The 22,196-nt window shown below is 42.3% G+C and overlaps 1 protein-coding gene across 8 annotated transcripts in view; it reads right to left on the bottom strand.

The window, feature by feature from the left end:
* ABHD5 (abhydrolase domain containing 5, lysophosphatidic acid acyltransferase) overlaps positions 1 to 22,196 on the bottom strand; it is a 99,882-nt gene that overhangs the window by 3,060 nt on the left and 74,626 nt on the right. For all 8 annotated transcript variants that reach the window (XM_069958603.1, XM_069958602.1, XM_069958606.1 and 5 more), the window contains 5 exons: positions 12,342 to 12,427; positions 9,068 to 9,440; positions 5,429 to 5,583; positions 3,052 to 3,163; positions 2,495 to 2,681 (listed from right to left, as the gene is read on the bottom strand). In XM_069958603.1, the coding sequence (XP_069814704.1) occupies positions 2,495 to 2,681; positions 3,052 to 3,163; positions 5,429 to 5,583; positions 9,068 to 9,440; positions 12,342 to 12,381 (867 nt within the window). In that variant the 5' untranslated portion in view covers positions 12,382 to 12,427. The remainder of the gene's footprint in view (positions 1 to 2,494; positions 2,682 to 3,051; positions 3,164 to 5,428; positions 5,584 to 9,067; positions 9,441 to 12,341; positions 12,428 to 22,196) is intronic.

Below are 22,196 nucleotides of genomic sequence, written 5' to 3'. Positions count from 1 at the left end.
ATAAAATCTAACAACCATGATCAGGGATACTAATAGCTGGGTTTCTTGTGCAATACCATAAAAAAGGGGGTAGAGCCCAATGGATCATTACAGAAGTAGGATTTGGATTTTGTGATGAGGTAGCTCATTTCTAGGTGCACTAGCTTTCTTTTTAGATTTGCCCTTACACCCCACAGCCTGTAGCAGGCTTGATGTGAAGATTGCAGATCTGACTGTACAGAGGAAGTCAGAGACCTCCAGCAGTCACACTGCAGGGGTCCCGATCGGACCGTGACAGGAGCGCAGCTGAAAGTTTAATACTCATCATTCACAATAGGGACCTTAAGCCTCCAGACCTTCTGGCATACCAGTATGTCATGGATCCTTATGGGGTTAAAGGGGTAGTGCGGCGCTAAACATTTATTCACAAAATAACACACATTACAAAAGTTATACAACTTTGTAATGTGTGTTATGTAAGTGAATGGCCCCCTTCCCAGTGTTTCCCCCCACCCACGCTAGACCAGGAAGTGTTGGTGCACTATACTTACCGCATTTGTGTCAAGCCCCGTCCGCCATCTTGTGACAATGACGTAGTCTTCGGGAGGTCGGCCGAACCGCTCCATCCGTCCCTCACAGTTATGCTCAGTCAATCGCGGCTGAGCAGCTGATGACGCGGCATAGGGGAGCCGACATGAGGGACTGATGGAGAGGTTCGGCCGGCCTCCCAAAGAAGACATCATTGTCACAAGATGGCGGACAGGTGTCGACACGAATGCGGTAAGTATAATGCACCAACACTTCTGTGTCTAGCGTGGGGGGGGGGGGTGGAAAACACGGAGAAGGGGGCCATTCACATACATAACACACATTACAAAGTTGTATAACTTTGTAATGTGTGTTATTTTGTAAATAAATGTTCAGCGCCTCACTACCCCTTTAAAGAACTGTGTGTTATTTTTTTTAAGTCCTAATCCCAGACTTTGTTTCATGGGGCTGTATATCAGGCTAGCTTGCAGCTAGTTGTTTTAAAGTATGGTATTTTTCATTTTATTAGACACACTTTTTAAAAGAAAATATCTTGGCAATGTCAGACCGCCCTGACTCTTTCCCTGTTGGTCAGGTATAGTGCTGATTCAGCGCAGAGCCAGACTACTTGATGAGCTGTGCAGCTACTGGAGGTTACATGCATCACCTGCAGATTCCTGCATGTAAAAGCCCCAGGGAACTTACTAACATGACTGACATTGAAGGTCCTTCAGTTACTGTTCTGTGTGTGCTCTACAGATACTGTAAGTAAAAGAAATCTTTATTTAAATTTGTCTGTGTGTCTGTATGCATGTGGCAGAGCTGTTTGACCATGTTGGTGTAGCAGACCAGCCTTAGAACACCAGGGAAATTTCATTAGCATGAAATATTTTTTCCCTGTTTTAAAATCGGGTTGTATCTTCTAGTCAGGTGCGTCTTATAACGCAAAAAGTATGATAATCTTAGCCTGAAAACAAGCCCAAGATCAGACCTAGATGCAACCATGTCATTGACATGTCAATTCTTTCGACGGAATGCGGAATCCGCCCGTGCATAGAAAAGTGTCTATGGCACGGGCGGAAATGCGCACCGCGGCGTGCAGGGACGAGCGACGGAATACGCCGAGGGTTATACGCAGCATTTCCGTAGTGTGCACGCACCCTAACTTTGCATCACCCCTCCATCCCTCCTCCCCACTCTCTATCATTAGGAATGCTCCAGGCAGATTGCCTCCTATTCCCCACCTGTGTCAGCACGGCACATGGGCTGGATCGTTAAGCACCTGTGCAGTGTTCAGCATGGAGAAAAAGTTCCAGTGGCATTCCTAATAATGAAGAGGGTGGGGAGGAGGGACGGAGGGGATGTGCAAAGTTAGGGCACAGATACTCTAAGCCCCGGCCGTTGGGCACAGGGCAGCAAGTTTAAAAGTATTTTTTTTTGGACAATAACTGCATCACCTGCCGAACGGACCCCAGGACAGATCTTGGATTGAAAGCAGCTATCTGAAGGTACAAGTGGATGGGGGGGGGGGGGGGGCAGATTGTGGGTAGAGAGTCACTTTAATGTAATTTTGTAATCTCACAGAGAATTGGACCTTTTCTCCCACATGTTAATATTTCCTTGTACTACAGCTAGAAGTTTCCAAAGGACTCTTTAGGAAATGCTACTAGGTGAAATATACAACATAAAAGCAAAAATTACAGAACTATGCTTTCAAAACTTTTTTTCCACTTTTTTTTTTATTTGTACAATTGTGATTTTGTAATATTTAAGCTGAAACATGGTAGACTTTGTTTTAACTATTTGGGGGATGTTGATGGTTTTTTGTATTTTGGACAAATACTAGGAAGTATAGTCAAGATCCCCATGAATTGCACCTAATAGATATTCACATAGCTGTTTTTTGCTTTTTTAAAAATTTTCTTAAACATGTTAAAATTACTGTATTTCATAAAGGTAAGTTCACTGATTCTAACAAAGTACTTACAATTGTTTCCACATAGGAGTTCGGCCGCAGAGACTCAATGGTACTTCCAGAATTCCCATCAATACAAGACCGCGCTCCATAAATGACTGTGATTGGAATGTCCTGGTGCAACTTGTCAATACGTTGCAACATTGGCCTTCGAGCCCAGCCATATGGGACTGTCATGTTTCTGAAAGCTGTCTCGCCACTGCAACCAAGAAATAACTAAGGATATTCATCTCAATGCAATAATTATACATAGACTTTTGTACATCTATAAATGTAGACATTTTGTGAGCAGAATACATTGCTATACAAGAATCCACTAGAAAGAGTACCTATGCTCTATATATATATTTATTTTTTTTTTACATACACACTAGTTATGCAAATTGGGTTGACAAACTGCCAATCTGTCACATAAACACAAGTTTATTTCCTCCAGGGAAGAGAGCTCGGGCTGCCTAGTCCCTGCCAATTGTGCTGTTCATACAGTTAATCAAAATGACAAAGTGTACTGCAAGACACAAGTGGAAGACTAGTTATACATTACATCTGACATGCAAAAAATTACTTACCTTGGAGACTGTGCATTACAGTGATAAATATATTCTGTTACGGTGTCATCCTCAAACATTGATGCATACTTTTTCTTGAAATCTGGTCTCAGTCTTTGAACAAGACTTAAACCTGGTAATAGAAAAGAATTATAAAATAGTCATTGTTTATTAAAGCCGCCCTCCATTTAATAGCAAATGTGATTGCTAACATACTAGTAAGTCACTTTTAAACAAAAAAAAAAAAAAAAACAACAACCACCCTTTTTACTACAAAAACAGCTGCTCTAAAGTATTGACCACTAGGTGTCTCACTTCTCAGCAATCTGCTGTCCACTGGCTGTTTTCAAGGGAAATCTGTCTCTAGTAAAAGCTAGGAAAAGATACTGAGAGTGGGAAGTGGGGCTTGGCATACGCTGTATGTAGTATAGAAAAAATGATGAGAGTCTGGGATGTGTATTTGCAACCTGTGAGCTGAAAATAATCTGCACTGTTCTACAGAGGTAAATCAAGGCTTGCTTCTCATCTCTCACTATCCATAAAGGTCTGGGCAGCTGTCTTGTGTACCTATTGTTGTATGCCCATAGTGCTGTAGTGTATTCTCTCTCTCCATATTCTCTTTAGCTTCTCAACAGCAGGAGCAGCAACTCAGCAATTTAGTGCCTAGTCTAAACCCTTGCTGTGATATATTTGTTGTGTTTTGCCTCCTAAGCCCTTGCTTTGACTGGAAAAAAAGATGCATGAAAATTTACACCTTGTGAACCCAGCACTATTGTGCTGTGTGAACAGTGGCATAACCAATGCATATCTCTCTGCTGCACAAATACTTCATTACAATTCACTAAATATCAGCTGCAATAAAACAGCAATTCACAATCATGACCGACCTATCATCACCCATATGCACATACAAGCATGGTCTGATTAAACTACATGAAGCAGCAACCTTGCTTTAAACACTTCATGACATGATGCTGTAAACTAGAGAGGCTACATGGAAGCACTTTCTTTACACATAAAACCAGTTGACATAGTGAAATAGTAGCAGAATGACTAAGGGTACCAAGGGCAAGGCAACAATGGACTTGCTGGAAGAGGTGAACATTGTGAATTTAATTAGGTCAAAGTCTCCTAATAAAACCATGATCATCACAGTGGGGTTTCCCTAGGTTGACCCTGATGGACTCTTGTCTTCTTTCAACCTTATTAACCATGTTACTATCTTGAGGGCAAATACATCATTCTGAGAAATAAGGTGACGTTATTCCCCAACACCGAACCTTGTAATCTTAATTATTTCCTTGGAATACTTGCACTGTCTGCAAATCTTACAACACACTGCAATGCTTGTTTGATAAATGTAATTCAAAAAGGGTAATACTACAGTACTACACTATACTTTATGCATGAGACAATAAATGGATATTTCTGGTAAAAAAAAAGGCAGGTTTACTACAAGTTCTTACCAGTGAAGAGTCAAGCTTTCAGAGGTAGAAACAGATTAAAGGGAATGTGTCATCAGAAAATGGCTTGTTGTTTGAATAAGGTTTATATGTTTAACATATTTTTTAAGCATTTCTGTGAATTTTTTCTAACTTTCCATTTTTTTCTTATCTATATTATAAAAGAATCTTAAAACCTTGCAGTTTTCATTCTCAACACTGGGGCTAAAAGTAAACTGAGACTTCCTGTTCTGCCTGTGGAGATAAGAAGAGGCTGCTGTAAATTGATCTGTACAGCAATGCAGCGAAATGTGACACCCGTAGATAGATAGCAATACAAGGCAATAACAGCGCTCTGTGGAATGAAAGCACAGAGATCACATCCACATCAAGGCAATATGGCAGCCCCCAAAACAATGAACAAAAAGTGAAATAAAAAAAATTTAAGTCAGTAAATACAAACAGATTAGAATAAGAGAATATGTTTTAGTATCTGACTCCAATTAGTAAATGAAAATTTAGGTGACACGTTCCCTTTAAGGGTATGTTCACATGCTAAGGATTTATTGACGATTTGCTGAATATTTTTTCCCAATTAACTTAAATAGGGAGGTCAAAACCAGTGAACAAACATATCCTAAAATAACTTCCAACAATAACTGAAATGTCAGCTTGGATTAAAATTTCTATTAAAATAAAATAACTTACACAAATTCCATATTCATCTATACATGTCCGTTGCAGAAGTACACTGTAGGTGAACAAAATTGCTGCATGCATGTATACATCTACATTTAATATTAAGTAGACTTAGGCTATGTTCACAAACAGTCAAAATGATGGTTAAAAAAAAAAAAAAAAACTGCTTTTGAATGACGGCCGTATAGTAAAGTAAAAACCACCATAATTTATGACTGTGTGTGAAGATAACCTTAATCTCTATTAAACTTGCTCACCTAGTGGTCCAGCCAAGCGAAGCCCTGCTAATGGATTAAATGGACTTAATAAGGCACCAACTGCTTTTATCCAAATAGGAATCGGCCTTTCCTCATCGGCATTGTCAGGTCTTTCTGGGAATCCCCATGGCTCTACCAAGATTAGACTTTTTACCCTAAAAATTTTTTTTGAAATTTAAAAAATAAATAAGTAAAACTATGACCAATGACAGAGTAAGTAACATACGTTTAAAGCCAATGTACCATTCTACCTTGTCAGGGGAGAACGGTACGCTGGGGGGTGCTGGGCCTGCCTCCAGTGCAGATCACAAACCAGCGATGACGGCAGGAACCCAGCGGCAGTTTAAAAATTTAAATTCTTTCAGTGATCCTAAATGGTACATTGGCTTTAAGTTTAACTTTTACCTAGATTTATTATAAAAAAGAGACGTGGAAATGCAACAGATGTCTTGAAAACATTGTCTTACATAGCACATAAGAAACTTTTTTTTTTCTTCTCTTTATAAGACGCACCAGACTACAAGACGCGGCCCTGATTAGACCACTGAAAACAGGGTGGTGGTCTAAATCAGTGCTTCTCAATTCCAGTCCTCAGGCCTCACCAACAGGTCATGTTTTGAGGATGTCCTTAGTATTTCAAAGGTGATATAATGATACTCAGGTATTATCACAGGTGTTCTTTGTATGGGATATCCTTAAAACATGACCTGTTGGTGAGGCCTGAGGACTGGAATTGAGAAGCACTGGGCTAAAGTCATGAAGTGGATAATGCAGTGAAGGGTTCAAAAGTTTATTAAAATGACAGTGCCTTGTACCTAAACATACACAGCTGCTGCATGCACAACACACACTGAGATCTGCTACACCATACACACTCAGCAACATCATACACACTCAGCTCTACTAGGTAATATACACCCAGCAACATTATACACACTCAGCTCTACTATGTCATATACAGTCATGGCCAAAAGTTTTGAGAATTACACAAATATTATATTTTCACATGATCTGCTGCCCTCTGTTTTTTATGTGTGTTTGTCAGATGTTTTTATCACATACAGAAATATAATTGCAATCATTAGGAGTAAAAAAAAAACAAAAAAAAAACTTATATTGACAGAATGAGTTAATGCAGCAAGTCAATATTTGCAGTGTTGACCCTTCTTCAGGACCTCTGCAATTCTCCCTGGCATGCTCTCAACCAACTTCTGGACCAAATCCTGACTGATAGCAGTCCATTCTTGCACAATCAATGCTTGCATTTTGTCAGAATTTGTTACTTTTTGTTTGTCCACCCGTCTCTTGATGATTGACTACAAGTTCTCAATGGGATTAAAGTTCTGGGGAGTTTCCAGGCCGTGGACCCAAAATCTCTATGTTTTGTTCCCTGAGCCATTTAGTTATCACCTTTGCTTTATGGCAAGGTGCTCCATCATGCTGGAAAAGGCATTGTTGATCACCAAACTGCTCTTGGTGGGCTGGGAGAAGTTGCTCTTGGAGGACATTCTGGTAGCATTGTTTATTCATGGCTGTGTTTAGGCAAGACTGCGAGAGAGCCGATTCCCTTGGCTGAGAAGCAACCCCACACATGAATGGTATTAGGATGCTTTACACTTGGCATGAGACAAGACTGGTGGTAGCGCTCACCTCGTCTTCTCCAAATAAGCTGATTTCCACATGTCCCAAACAATCGGAAAGGGGATTCATCAGAGAAAATGACTTTACCCCAGTCCTCAGCAGTCCACTCCCTGTACCTTTTGCAGAATATCAGTCTGTCCCTGATGTTTTTTCTGGAGAGAAGTGGCTTCTTTGCTGCCCTCCTTGAGACCAGGCCTTGCTCCAAGAGTCTCCGCCTCACAGTGCGTGCAGATGCACTCACACCTGCCTGCTGCCATTCCTGAGCAAGCTCTGCACTGCTGGTAGCCCGATCCCACAGCTGAAACACTTAAGAGATGGTCCTGGCGCTTGATGTCTTTCTTTGGCTCCCTGGAGCCTTTTTGGCAACAATGGAACATCTCTCCTTGAAGTTCTTGATGATGCGATAGATTGTTGACTAAGGTGCAATCTTTCTAGCTGCTATACTCTTCCCTGTTAGGCCATTTTTGTGCAGTGCATTGATAACTGCACATGTTTCTTTAGAGATAACCATGGTTAACAGAAGATAAAACAGCCTTCTTCTAAAGTGTCCAGTGGTGTCATTCTTACTTAATCATGACAGATTGATCTCCAGCCCTGTCCTCATCAACACCCACACCTGTGTTAATGGAGAAATCACTGAAACAGTGTTAGCTGGTCCTTTGAAGGCAGGGCTGCAATGATGTTTAAATGTGTTTTGGGGGATAAAGTTCATTTTCTAGGCAAATATTAAAGGGGTAGTGCGGCGGTAAGTAATTATTCACTAAATAATACACATTACAAAGTTATATAACTTTGCAAAGTATGTTATGTTAGTGAATGGCCCCCTTCCCCGTGTTTCCCCCCACCCCGGAAGTGTAGTGCTCTATACTCACCTGATTCGTATCGACCCCCGTCCGCTATCTTGTGACAATGATGTCATCTTCGAGTGGCCGGCCGAACCACTCCGAACGTCCCTCCCACGTCATCAGCTGGTCAGCCGCGATTGGCTGAGCACAGTTATGCCAATCATGGCTGAGCAGCTGATGACGCGGCAGAGGGAGGCCGGCACAAGGGACGGTCGGAGCGGTTGGGCCGGCAGCCTGCCCGAAGATGACATCATTGTCACAAGATGGTGGACGGCACGAATCAGGCGAGTATAGAGCACTACACTTCCGGGTCTAGCGTGGGTGGGGGGGAAACACGGGGAAGGGGGCCATTCACTAACATAACATACATTACAAAGTTGTATAACTTTGTAATGTGTGTTATTTAGTGAATAATTGCTTACCGCCACACTACCCCTTTAACTTTGCAAGTAATTGCTGCTAAGCTGATCACACTTTATAACATTCTGGAGTATATGCAAATTGCCATTTTAAAAACTGAAGCAATGGACTTTGTAAAAATTAATATTCGTATCATTGTCAAAACTTTTGGCCATGACTGTACACCCAGCAACATCATACACACTCAGCTCTACTATGTCAAATACACCCAGCAACGTCATACACACTCAGCTCTACTATGTCAAATACACCCAGCAACATCATACACACTTAGCTCTGCTGTATCATACACACTCAGCTCAGTAACTTGCTGTGCATATCCCCTCCCGATTTCTTTCCTGCAGGGCACTGATCTCACTGCTCAGTACTGACAGAAGGAGGGAGAGGGCTGCACAGCTTATGCAGCCGTCCGGCACAGTCAGCACTGTGCCCGATCATCAGGGAAGGAGTCAGGGCAGTCTGACAGTGTCTGGCTGCCCTGTCTCCTGAATATAAGACACAGGCACTTTTTAGCAAGATATTTTCTTGCTAAAAAGTGCATCTTATAAAACGAAAAATACAGTAACTAAAAACCCATGCTCACCTAACATTTCCCTGGGGGTTCCCCTGCCAATCCTCTGGCTGCTAATCCTGAGACTGACTCAACTCCGTAGTAACAGCTGTTCAGCCAATCACTGACTGAAGCGGGATAGCTGCCACGACCAGTCAATGACTGATCACCATAATAACTTACCTCGAGGGGTATTTCAAAGTGTAAACAGAAGCTAAAAATGCTCCCAGGTTATGTCCTAGTAAAATCATTCGATTCAGACCCAAGGCTATTCTCCACTCTTCTATTGACTGCACAAACTGCATCTCCGCCTTCTCTGCATCACCCTCAAACTGGGGTCTGCTGCTGCGTCCAAATCCCAGGATATCAAAGGCATATACAGATCTATTTTGACAAAGAGTTTCAAAGTTGAGAGCCCACAGTCCAACACCTCCTCCAAAGCCATGCAACAAAACTAATGGAGTCTTCGGTGAGAGCGGCTGCACAAATGACAAGGTCCAGATCTTGTTTCCACCAGAAATTAATACATAGTCTTTGGTATAGGAGCTTGTAATACCTACAGACAGATGAAATACAAGAATGACAGATATGAAGTATTAGCCTTGTATGGCAACTTTGGCTTTACTCAATATTTCATAGTTGCATAGTATGGGTGAAAGAAAAAACAAGAGCACATGAGCATATATGAGCTGTAAAAAGCAGGAAAAAAGTTTATTATGCTGCGCAAGGCAGGGGCGGCAACTAGTCATCTGGGCAAGGAGCCGCCTGTGACTAGTCATGGCTCTCTGCCTGTTGGTGCGCAGTGCAGGGATGACTGGCAAGCATAAAGACCTGTTAGTGGCCTCTTTGTCGGTCAATCTTCCCCGCATATAGGTCATGTTTACAGTATAGAGAGAAAATAGGGCTCACACAGCAAATTCCAGAGGCTGTAGAAGCAAAGGAACAATATTTTAATAAAGGCCTTGGAAAGCATATTTTACACTATACGGCCATGTTCACACAATGTAAAAATAAGGGATAAATACGGCCTAAAAAAAATGATCATGTTCTTTTTTTCAGGCAGTATTTGGATAAATACGGACGTATTTTGCCCTTCTTGTTACGCTGTGTGAACAAGGCCTAAGTGGGTTTTCATTCTGTAACTGTACCAAGCATTACAGCAGATTTCATGCTGCAAGTTTTGCAGTGAAATCCGCTGCAATGCTCGGTACAATTACAGTCTATGCCAATACTCAAGTGACGTGTAAATATATAAGTAAACAGTTATACGTTAGTGCCCAAACAGAGGTTATCAATAATTACAGTGGGCAGCCATGCTGGCATGGGGTGTGGGGATATCAGTAACACACCTCAAATTCCATTTAGAAACTTTTTGGCCAGAGCTGAGCGTAACTAGTAATAACGCACAGCAGGCACGATTACAGGCAGAAGGGATTCTGTGTCACACACTGCCAGGACGCAGATGCCTGTCAATCATGCCTGCTGTGAGTATTACAGGCTGAGTGTGGTGACTAGCTGCACCATGGTCCCTATTTGGGGTTTATTGGCATATGGTACACGGCTGCAGTAAGGACTAATATGTCTGTATAAGGGTCCATTTACACAGAAAGATTATCTGACAGATTATCTGCCAAAGATTTGAAGCCAAAGCCAGAAACAGACTAAACAGAGAACTGGTCATAAAGGAAAGCCTGAGATTTCTCCTCTTTTCAAATCCATTCCTGGTTTTGGCTTCAAATCTTTGGCAGATAATCTGTCAGAAAATCTTTCTGTGTAAATGGGCCCTTACTGTCCTGGAAGGAAGTAGTCACTACACAGTAGGGAAGTAATTTTGGTCAAATTTCATCAATTCCTTTTAAACATTACCCTGGAATGTTTTGCTATATGGGCCACTGCTTTATAAAAAAAACAACAACAAAAAAAAAAAAACACAGGTTTAGCTGAGTAATACTAACCATTATAAGGCTACGTTCACACAGAGCAAAAGGAGCGGATTACGCAAGGAAATATTTCCGCCTGAAATCAACTGACGCTGAATTCCGAGCAGAATATAAGCAGAATGTAAGCAGAATCCCTGCGTATTCTGCTAGGAAAGTGTTCAGCTCGTAATCAGCTCTTGACAAATTCAGCGCGGAATACTCGAGGAATCTGCGCTGAATCCGCATGCATTCAGCGCTGAAATTCAGCGAGTATTTGGTGAGTAAACTAGACTATACCAGAACATATACTAGAATCCTCCTCCCCCCCTTTTCCCCATTTCCGCGCTGATTCAGCGAGTAATTTCCGCTTGTATTACGCTTGTATTCCGCGCTGATTCCGCGAGTATTCCGCGCTGAAACAGAAAATCAGAGCCCCATTGATTTGTATAGGCTTCCGCTAGCGGAAGAATGAACATGTTCATTCTTCTGGCGGAAAGCGGATTAGTTCAGTGCGGAAATTCCACTGTGTGAACTGCAGAGCAGAATTTCTATTCAACACAATGGAAATTAGCTCCGCACCTATTTTAACGGCTGAAATTTCAGCGCTGATTCAGCGCAGAAATTCAGCTGCTTTTGCTCAGTGGGAACGAGCCCTAAGACTTTAAATAAAGAATAAAACAGATCAAGCAATAAAGCTACATCAGTAAGCATGACTATGTAAGCTCCAGCTGACTGCAGGTGTATGAATCATCCTCGACTCGACAGACCCATTCATTCACACAAGAAACCAAAATTCATTTTCATTTAAGCAATTCCTTATCCTCTGCAAAATATAATTTATATCCTTTTGATATTTGTTTTACCTATGAAAAGTCACAGGTGAGGGGGAAATATAAAATGTTAGGAGGAGTCTACTCAGACTGTCCCTTTGGGAGGTACAGGTAACCGAGTTACTGTAGTCCTATATAAAATATAAAAGTCAATGTGCTGTGTATGAAATGTTCTTATAGACTTTTTGGCCCTCTTTGCTTCAGTGAATCTACTCCATCCTATTAATTCAGAAATCCCTAATAAGGAACCTAACAATAGGTCTTCTAAACCAGTCAACCCCTTTTACAAATTATAGAGCATTGGAAAAAGACACATGTCCATTTGAATTTTTTTAAAACAATATTATGAAACATTACTCTGTTCTACATAAAGTCTCGGCAAAGAATCATAACTTTAAAGTGACTACTTCTTTTCAAATATACCAGCATACGTTCATGTGACAAGTCATCCCAGCAGTAACCGCCTGCTTAGCCAATCGCTGACTGCAGTTAAATCCTCCCTTAGCAGATGATCAGCGGAGCGGGCAGTATCTGCAGACATGACTTGTTGCAGACAGGACCTAAGAATAGACAGTGATGAGTAGGGATCCCCGGACAACTTCTTTAAAGGAAAAACAGCTCTTCTGTATTTTATTCTTCAACCTAGAAGAAGAAACAAAGCAAAAAAATGTCCATGTTCACATGCAGCTCCTGAACATTTTAACCTACACTTCAGCATTTTCTCTTCAGCTTCTTTTAGATGAGCCATAGATGTGGGGCACCAGGCAGGAAGCCAGCTGGAAAGCCATCCTGATCTATAAGACAGAAAAACGAGGTTATATATATAAAAAAATATATATGTTTTCAGAAAAAAAAAATCCAGTAAAACTTAACAGAACAGATCTATCAAGTGTCTACAACAGTAAAGGCCCTTTTACATCAAGTGATTATTGGCCATTATGAATAATAATTGCTTGGTGCAATTGCTCCTGTTAGAAGGCAACAATCTCAGGGAGCCCCTCCCACAGCTTCCCACACTTACCCACTCGCTGGTGGCGTGTGTAATAGCTCCGGCAGCAACGAGGAGCAAGTAAGCATTGATATGACAAGTCAGCGCTCGCTTGCTCCTCCAGATTGGCCCATGTAATAGGGCCTTAAGTCACAGAACTGTCTGGATAGAATGACTTTTACTGGGCTGTCTTTAGACACAATGGTTAATGCCCACTATAGATTGTGCCAGAATTCCTTTGCAACTTCATGATAAAACTGCAAGTGTTACATGCTTTTGATTTGGACTTTGTTGGGGATCAGCCACTGATTTAACCCTATGCATTGCAAAGAGTGAAATTTGCTGTGAAAATGTGCAGCATTTCTGCAAAATAAAGATCATTGTATGGACTTAAAAATCCCAAGACATGTTCTGATTTTTGTATTTTCTCAAGGCTTGAAAACCTGATTGTACAGTACTGCAAACTGGTGCCGTCCTGCTGTGCAGAATGCAAACCACAAATCCTTAGCCATGTCTGGAACTGGCCTTAGGGTTACAAAAGCATTATAGCCTATCATTATACACTGCACATTCATAGATTTACAGCTGAACTGAAATAATTTAGAAAATACTGCCTTTTAGGAAGTACGGCTTTTACCCTGGGCACTGTGTACAGAGGTATGAAACTTAACTCTCCCCGAGGACTGACAGTGCATTACAGGATCATAAATAAATAAGCTGTCGGTCAGGACAAGTTTATTATCTATTTGTAAAGTGCTCTTGGCAATGTACATACCATAATGGGTTAACATACAGAATGTACATAAAGTAAATCACAGGCTGGTACATAGGGAGAGAGGACCCTGCCCATGAGGGCTTACAATCTACAGGCTTTAACACATAGTGTTGCGGTCAGCACTTTGCATCATTATTTATAAGACAAAACTAATAGTGGAACCTACGCAGAAGAGATTCAACTCTTCCCATTACAGTTTGTGTCCGCTCTACTCCTGGATTCTGCTAACAAAACCTGATGCAAATTACTGACCATAGTGCTATCTGGGATTATACAGTTACATGGAATCTAGCAGCAGATTAGGTGATCCTGCTGATAGAGAGGGCGCATACACCTTTATTATGTCTTCCCATGCGGCCTTCCTATTCCCTGCCATATAAGAGTTAATCAGCCGGTTAGAATGATTTAGCAGATCGGCGCTCGTTTACATCGTTGATCGGGCCCTGCTCGGCCCGTGGAATAGGGCCCTTAATCTACTGCTAGATTCCCTTTACGATGGCTATACACAAGATTATTGTTGACTCATCTTACCAACTATGGCATTACCAAGAAATTAATGTGTCAATTCCATGACCGTCCTGTTTTAAGAATTACTGGTATTAACTGATATGTCGCAAGTTTAGTACATTCTTGGTGCCAAGCCCCCTCATATGGTTATAGCTACAGTCAGCATAAGAGTTCCTGTCAGACTGCATGCTAACCAGGTATTGCAGCTATAACTAAGAATTGGGGACAAGAAGCTAACTATATCACATTTCTACATATAATTTGTAGACTGATCTTCAAGGAGGTGAACCTACGAGGAGTGTTTATTTTTCACTGTAACATTACAAAAGTGTTGTTCTAACAGCATCCACATCGAAATACAGAGCAAAGTACAGACTAGCAAAGGCATGTGGCTTCAGTGTACTACATAGCATTTATCACAAGAGATACTGAAATCAATGAGTGAAATCAGACTTGATGAGGAAATTATTTAAGGTAATAGTCATAAACGTATCAATAGAAACTAAAGTTCTATAGCTAAATACACAAACTGAAAGCTCAGTTTTAGACATGCAGGGACCCTTGATCATCAGCTTAATGACAAATTGCTGAATTTCTCCATGTGTTGCTCACATTTGTATCCTCAAAGTGACGCTCCTTAGATATCCAAGGTCTGCCGACAAGTGTGTCCCACTGACGTCAGAGAGGATTTAAAGTGAAATTATTTTTCTTTCAAACTAGCTGGTTTCAGAAAGTTATACAGATTTGTAATTTACTTCTATTTAAAAATCAAGTCTTCCTATACTTACTAGCTGCTGTATGTCCTGCAGGAAGTGAGGTTTTCTTTTCAGTCTGACACTGTGCTCTCTGCTGCCACCTCTGTCCAAGACAGGAACTGCTCAGAGCATCAGTAAATGCCCAAAGAAAACTACTTCTGCTCTGGACAGTTCTCGTCTAGGACTAAGATGTCAGCAGAGAGCAGTGTGTCAGTCTGAAAAAAAGCTTTATTTGAAAGAATTTTTTTTCTTTAAATAACCTCTTTAACTGCATGCATCTTTTCAACGATGGCGTTCCAGCTCATGGGCCCACACCCGTATTATCTGTCTCATTGACACAAAAGAAGAGAGCCAGGCACAGGTTGCTACATTTGCGGTTCCCATTAGTAATGGGAATTTAGTTTATTTTGGGGATTAAGTAACTATGATCTAGTTCATTTAAAGGAGTAGTTCAGAATATTGTCTCATTTAGTTCATTATATCACTGATAAGAAGTCAATAGAAACAGATCTTCTCAATTAAATTCAGAGCCTTCCGAGCTCGCTGCTGGGATGAGATGACGACATTTCCTTAGTCACTATTTTTGTTAATGCTATCACTTATATAAACAAGCTCATAGTATCATACTGAACTCCGCAATATTACCATTTTATGTACTAAAGGTCCATTTACACATTAAGATTATCTGCCAAAGATTTGAAGCCAAAGCCAGAAACTATAGACTATAAACAGGGAACAGGTCATAAAGAAAAACCTGAAATTTCTCCTCTTTTCAAATCCATTTTTGGCTTTGGCTTCAAATCTTTGTCAGATAATCTTTCTGTGTAAATGGACCCTAAGTAATACCCAAATGACTTTTTTGCTTTTACAACTTTATTGCATTTTTTTTGTCCAAAAACCCTGCGACTAAATTAGCTGGAAGTCAATAGAGTAATATGAGGGGGGCGATCCGGCCACTAGACCACCGAAGATGGGACTTTCTTAGCATTTAGTTTAGTTTTGACAGCTGCAATTGTTAACCGATGGCCCATACAGGTTATCAATAGTTTTTCCCGGAATACATAATAATCAGACCATATAGAAATACACAGATAATTCCAAAGGGTTCACTTAATTGTTTGCAACTGTATGTACTGTGTAACATAAAATATCTAATAAGACCTTTGACCATATCATATGAATGACATGTTTTGTTATCTGCTGTTTGCGTGTAACGTGACTTACTGTAGTACAAGCAACTTCATAAATGTTTATTCTTACGTGATAAACTCATGCTGGAATATCATTGGACAAAAGGTCAAGGATTGTATCTGTACATAGACATAGGCAAATGCTCGCTTGCCTGCTTAACACATGCTCAGATATTGTGCAAGTGGAAAGAAGGTTGTTGTGTCAAAGTGCTCAACATACACAAAAAAAGTCTATCCATATGCCTTATTAGAAAGAGTAGAGAAACACTCACCAACAGAAGCTCTCACACTGGCGGACCCCTCTGATTCATCTGCATATTATATAGTATTAGATGAAGGGCCAGTCATGTCATATCATTACACTAACAAAGTATTTGCATGACTCTTTTTTATTTGTTTGAACAAAAGTTGGGTAACATTTGTAATGGTGAAGGAACTACTGAACAACCCCTCTAAACATTACAGTATAACATCAAATCAAATAAACTTCAGAGATATCAATCTGTCCACACAAGAAGCACAGTCATTGAGAATCAATTTCCACTGCTTTGTTGCAAATTAAATGAGTGCAATGACCTCTAGAGAGCTACTGCTGTGCATATAACTAGACTGTCAGCGAAGGTTCCATAAGGGCCGTCTGTCCCCAAATGGGACCTGCCAGTCTGCCACGAACACCCTTCTTCCCTTCAGAGATGACAGCAGGTTCAAACTGAACACGGGAGAGATATAAAGGAATCTAGAGATGCTGTGGTGCCTGTTATACTACCTGTAACATCATCCAACATGACCAGTTTGATGGTGGGTAAGTGAAGACCAGGCTCGGACTGGGCCACCGGGGGGCCGGGGAAACCCCCGGTGGGCCCCGAGCTGGAGTGGGCCCCCCCGCTCCTAGGGGGGCCGGACCTCCCTTTTTAACTGGAAGCGATCGCAACAATCGCTTCCAGTTAAATGTAAGGAAGTGTTCTGATTGACAAAGCGGGAAGCTTGCGATCACAAGAGTGTCGCAAGCTCGGTTGCGAAGTCCCGGCAGCGTCATCACTGACCTCAGTGTGCGCCGCGGCGGCTAGGACTTCCGGTTCATGCAGCGAATACCGGAAGTCCCAGCCACCGCGGCGCACACTGAGGTCAGTGATGGCGCTGGCGGCACTTCGCAACGGAGCTGCTCACCTGTCAGGAGAAGAGAGAAGAGGAGGCCGGCGACCGACGGGGGATCGTGTGGTTAGGTGAGTAGTCTTGTGTTTTTTTTTGTTTTTTTTTATCAGAGGGGGTAAGATAAGGGGGGGGGGGGCTGTATACAGGGGGAGGACAACATAGGGGGGGTATATACAGGGGGGAGGACAACATAAGGGGGCTGTATACAGGGGAAGGACAACATAAGGGGGGTATATACAGGGGAAGGACAACATAAGGGGGCTATATACAGGAAAGGACAATATAAGGGGGGCTGTATACAGGAAAGGACAACATAAGGGGGGCTATATACAGGGGAAGGACAACATAAGGGGCTATATACAGGGGAAGGAAAACATAAGGGGCTATATGGGGCAAGGACAACCTAAGGGGGCTATACGGGGGAATAGACAACATAAGGAGCTATATGGGGGGTAGGGATGGCCAACATAAGGGAGCTATCTATATGGGGGGATGGATAACACAAGCGGGCCAGTTATAAGAGGGATAACACAGGGAGCCATCTATAAGGGACACTGGTTGGGGGCAATTTATAAGGAGGACAACACTGAGGAGGCATCTGTAAAGGGCACTACACAGAGGGGGACAACAATGTATAAGGGTAACTATACTGGGTGCGGTGTGTATACAATAGGGCATGCACAGAGAGGGGCATCTACTTTAGTGGACTACACAGAGGGGTCATCTATAAGGGGACTACACAGAGGGGGCTATATACTATAGGGCAGGAATAGGGAACCTTGGCTCTCCAGCTGTTGCAAAACTACAGCTTTAGCTGTGGTTGTCCAGGCATGATGGGAGTTGTAGTTTTGCAACAGCTGGAGAAGTTCCCTACCCCTGATATAGGGAATGCACAGAGGTTGTCATCTACTGTAAGGGGATTACACAGAGGGGGATCTCTACTATAGTAGAGGCACACAGGGCCATCTATATGGAGAACTGAACAAGGGGCCATCTACAAGGTGTGTACACTAAATATATATATATATATATATATATATATATATATATATATATATATTATACATACACACACACACGCTACAAATAGTCAGGGCTAATCACTGTGAGAAGGTGTAAAGGGGCCAGTACAGATGTGCAGTGTGTAGAGAGATGAGGATGGTGACAGAGTGAGGAGCCTAATATATTTCTCTGGCAGATTCTGTGGATTCGTGGCTCGGAGAAGTTCTCATAAGGGCCCAGGGCAGATGGAGAAGAAGATGAAAAGGGAAGAACTCCGATCAGAGAAGACGTCCCCTGTGAGTCACTAAATCTATGTGCACTGTAACGTATATAGTGTAGAGCTGGGGCTACCTCTATATGACTGTATGAGGGGATATTGATCTTTTGTTCAGAGGATTTTATTCAGTAGCAGCGGTGGTGTTAGTCAGTATTTGGTGGTGTTAGTCAGTATGTGGTGGTATTTGTTACTTGTAATCTGGTGTGGTGTTCATTGGTCTTAGTATACCAGATTTGGTCAGTAACAATATGGTAGCAATGGTTGTGGTGTTGCGGTAATATTTCCCCCTTGTATACTGGTAATATTGGTCTCAGTATACAGGATTTGGTCAGTAACAGTATAGCGGTAATATGTATGGTGATACTATTTCCCTCCTGTATACTGGTTTATTGGTAATATCGGTCTTGATAGACAGGATTTGGTCAGTTACTATATAGCGGCAATATGTGTGGGGATATTTGCTCTTTGTATACTGGTGTTATTGGTAGCTGTATGACTTGTATCTAAGTATACAGTGCTATCATGCAAAAAAAATTGTCTTATAGCCCAATTACACCGGCCAATAATTGGTAACAAGTGCTCCTAGGAAGTCTATTCAGCCGATGATCGGCCCATGTAAAAGTACCAGAGATCTGCTGACATGCAAGCAAATGTCCCATAGTCGACTGATTTGATCTTTTGTGCGGCTAAGATCATTGCTGTCGGCTGCACATCACCTGCCCTGCTGATTAGCAATCATTTGCAGCCCTATGCTGCCCCATATCACGCCGTGTTAATGGACCCTTATTAATGTTACCATAGATAAGTGCGGTGGCAGAAGGGTGGGCCCCAAGAATGATTTCCCCTGGTGGGCCAAGGCACTCCAGTACGACACTGGTGAAGACCATTATGTTTCAGTGCATCTGATGCTGCCAAGTTGTACCACAGACTACACAGAAGCTCAATGAGGACCTAGTCCAGGTCCCAGGTGATGGCTGTCACATCAGAAGCATGCCCAGACAATGTTGGGAGTGCATAGAGGCATGTGGGAGCCAAATACACATTATGAGATGTCTGAATATAACTCACATAGATTGGATCAGCCTCTTACTTTAACTGAAGGTGTTATTCGGATCCCAGCCCTCAATGGGGAGACAATGTTAGTTCCACCAATGCCATTTTGTTCTCAACAAATTGCACAAATGATCAGTAAAGTTTTTCAATTCTGAATTATTCAAGACCTAACGTGTGATTGGCTGAATATGAGCAGTGTAGTAATGTTCATGTGTGCATATATAAGCGCACACATACACATTTATACACACACACAGATGTGTTATGTTATATATAACCCTCCTACAGATGTAATGAACATACAGCAATGGATAATGGTGTTTACTGAAGGGCAATTTCTTTAAATTTAAAAAAAAATGTTTTACATTAAAGTCTAATGTGTCAGCATTCCTATGTTAGGAAATATTTCTCTGACTCTGAGGCAATATGCCTGGCTTCAAAATGAGGTCAGTAAGTATACATTTCCCCTCTATATTCTTACATTACATGTAGGGCTGGGCGGTATACCGCAAAAATACCGATACCGTCACTGGCGTCGGTTAACCGACCTCAACTTAGCCAGGACGGTATCTGCGGTATTTTTGTACTTCCATCTTCCTTTCAGAGCGCCCTCTCCTGTCCCGTCAGAGTGCTCCCGCACACACGCGCGCTGCCCGGCATTAGCGCTGCACGTTATGTGCAGGGACGCCGGCATCAGAGCGAGAGGTGGGGGAGGAGGAGGAGGAGCAGCTGAAGCAGGGTCCAGGTGAGAATGCCCGCCCCCGCCACAAGTCCCGTCCGAGCGCCCGATCTCCCTACCCGTCTGGTCCCACCTCACCCGTCCGAGGCCCTCACCCCACTGGTCCGGTCCCGTCCGAGGCCTCCCCACCTTACCTCACCCGTCCGAGGCCCCCCACCGGTCCGGTCTCATCTGAGTGCCCCCCACATCCGGCCGGCAAGTGCTGCACATGTGTGTGTGCAGGGACGCCGGCATTTCAGAGCTGGAGCAACAGCTGACCTGTAGTCCTCTCAGTAAACAGTACAAGGCTGTAAATTAGGAGGAATGGATGGGCTGCAGCAGGCAGGATGTCACACACAGCATTGTCTCCTACATCTTATCCTGCCTGCTGCAGCCCATCCATTCCTCCTAAGTTACAGCCTTGTACTGTTACTGAGGGAACTACAGTCATACATACACGCCTATCCGCCCCCTGTATAGTAGCACATCCCTGTCCCCCCGTACAGTCATAGACCCCTGTCCACCCTCCCCCTGTATAGTCATACACCCCTGTACAGTCATACACCCTGTCAGCCCCCCCGTATAGTCATACACCCCTGCCCCCCCCCCCTGTATAGTCATACACCCCTGTACAGTCATACACCCTGTCAGCCCTCCCCGTACAGTCATACACCCCTGTCGCCCCCCCCTGTGTAGTCATGCACCCCCTAATAATGACAAATGATAATAATAATGATGATAATGATAGACTAACCACGGCTTGCTGCTCAGTGAGCTTTTTTACTTTTTTGATATCAAGTATGGCAAGTGGGTGTGGTTTGCATAGCAAGTGGGTGTGGTTTGCAAAAAGGGGAGTGTCATAATTATCGTTCAGTTATCGTTACCGCCGCTACATGTGCGATAAACCGCGATATTTATTTAGGCCCATATCGCCCAGCCCTAATTACATGTCATACAAAGGGAAGAGGTTCCAGTTTTCTATTAAACTATTTTCTTTACTTTTATGACTTAATGTGGTAATCAAGTATAGTACAACAGCTCTGGAAGCTATATACTGGCGACTAACTCCTGGGAAATGAGACAACCTTTGCTTTATATTGCGTAGATATACAGAGGCCATTCAACAAGTTTTCACATGTACACATGAACACTGGCAAGTAGAGCGGATTTCATCACACAGAAGGCCGATTAGAGGCAAGGACAGTTTGTACAAGGTTAGCTTCCCAGCTATTCTTTCGAAGAACATCTGGCAGTCAAGCACTTCCAAGAACTGCACACATGCACTAACAATGTGGAGTCATTTGCAGCACTTGCAAAATCAAAAACCCATGTTCTAGTTTGAGCCCCATGGGAGTGCTCAAAAACAGTCACATCTAAAGACAATTTATTTTAGAAAATGCAAGTTTCAATTCCATTGCCCTCTCCCTCTAATTGTTTTCTTATAATAAAATGCCCCTGAGAACTGATCTCCTGGATGGAGTATGAGCCTAAGCTCACAATGGACATTCCCATCTTATAAAGTAATAGCAGATTTCTGGCATATGTCATCACTTGATCATCTGATCACTGATCCTGTTTTCCCATTTTTGCATCTATGTACTCTAACAGACATAACATTATGTACTTTTGGGAGCCCTAGGTATTACATATACATATTTAGGGGGAGATTTATCAAACATAGTGTAAAGTGAAACTGCCTCAGTTGCCCCTAGCAACCAGTCAGATTCCACCTTTCATTCCTCACAGACTCTTTGGAAAATAAAAGGTGGGATCTGATTGGTTGCTAGGGGCAACTGAGCCAGTTTCACTTTACACCATGTTTTATAAATCTCTCTAGTTCTTCATACGTACCGTATCGCTGCGTTTTTTACATGCGCGTTTTGATTTTCACATGATTTTCATGTGAAAATCAAAACTCGCATGTAAAAATTGCACCAAAAACGCAGCGATACGGTATGTGTGAAGCTACCCTCTTAAGAGTTTTCCAGACAATCGGGAGAAAGAATCTAATTAAGTCTTATATACTACCGCAAGCTCTTTACCCAATTCAAACAGTCCCAATTAAACTCCCTGCAGCCTTTTTCGCAAAATGGAGATCAGTCTGCTCCAAGTTTATTTGGCAACAATCTAAACCGAGGGTTGCCCA

The sequence above is a fragment of the Dendropsophus ebraccatus genome, chromosome 2 (genome assembly GCF_027789765.1).
Source record: "Dendropsophus ebraccatus isolate aDenEbr1 chromosome 2, aDenEbr1.pat, whole genome shotgun sequence".
NCBI classification, from domain to species: Eukaryota; Metazoa; Chordata; class Amphibia; order Anura; family Hylidae; genus Dendropsophus; species Dendropsophus ebraccatus.
Note: the sequence above shows the minus strand (reverse complement) of the source record. Positions and strands in the feature narration are given on the sequence as shown.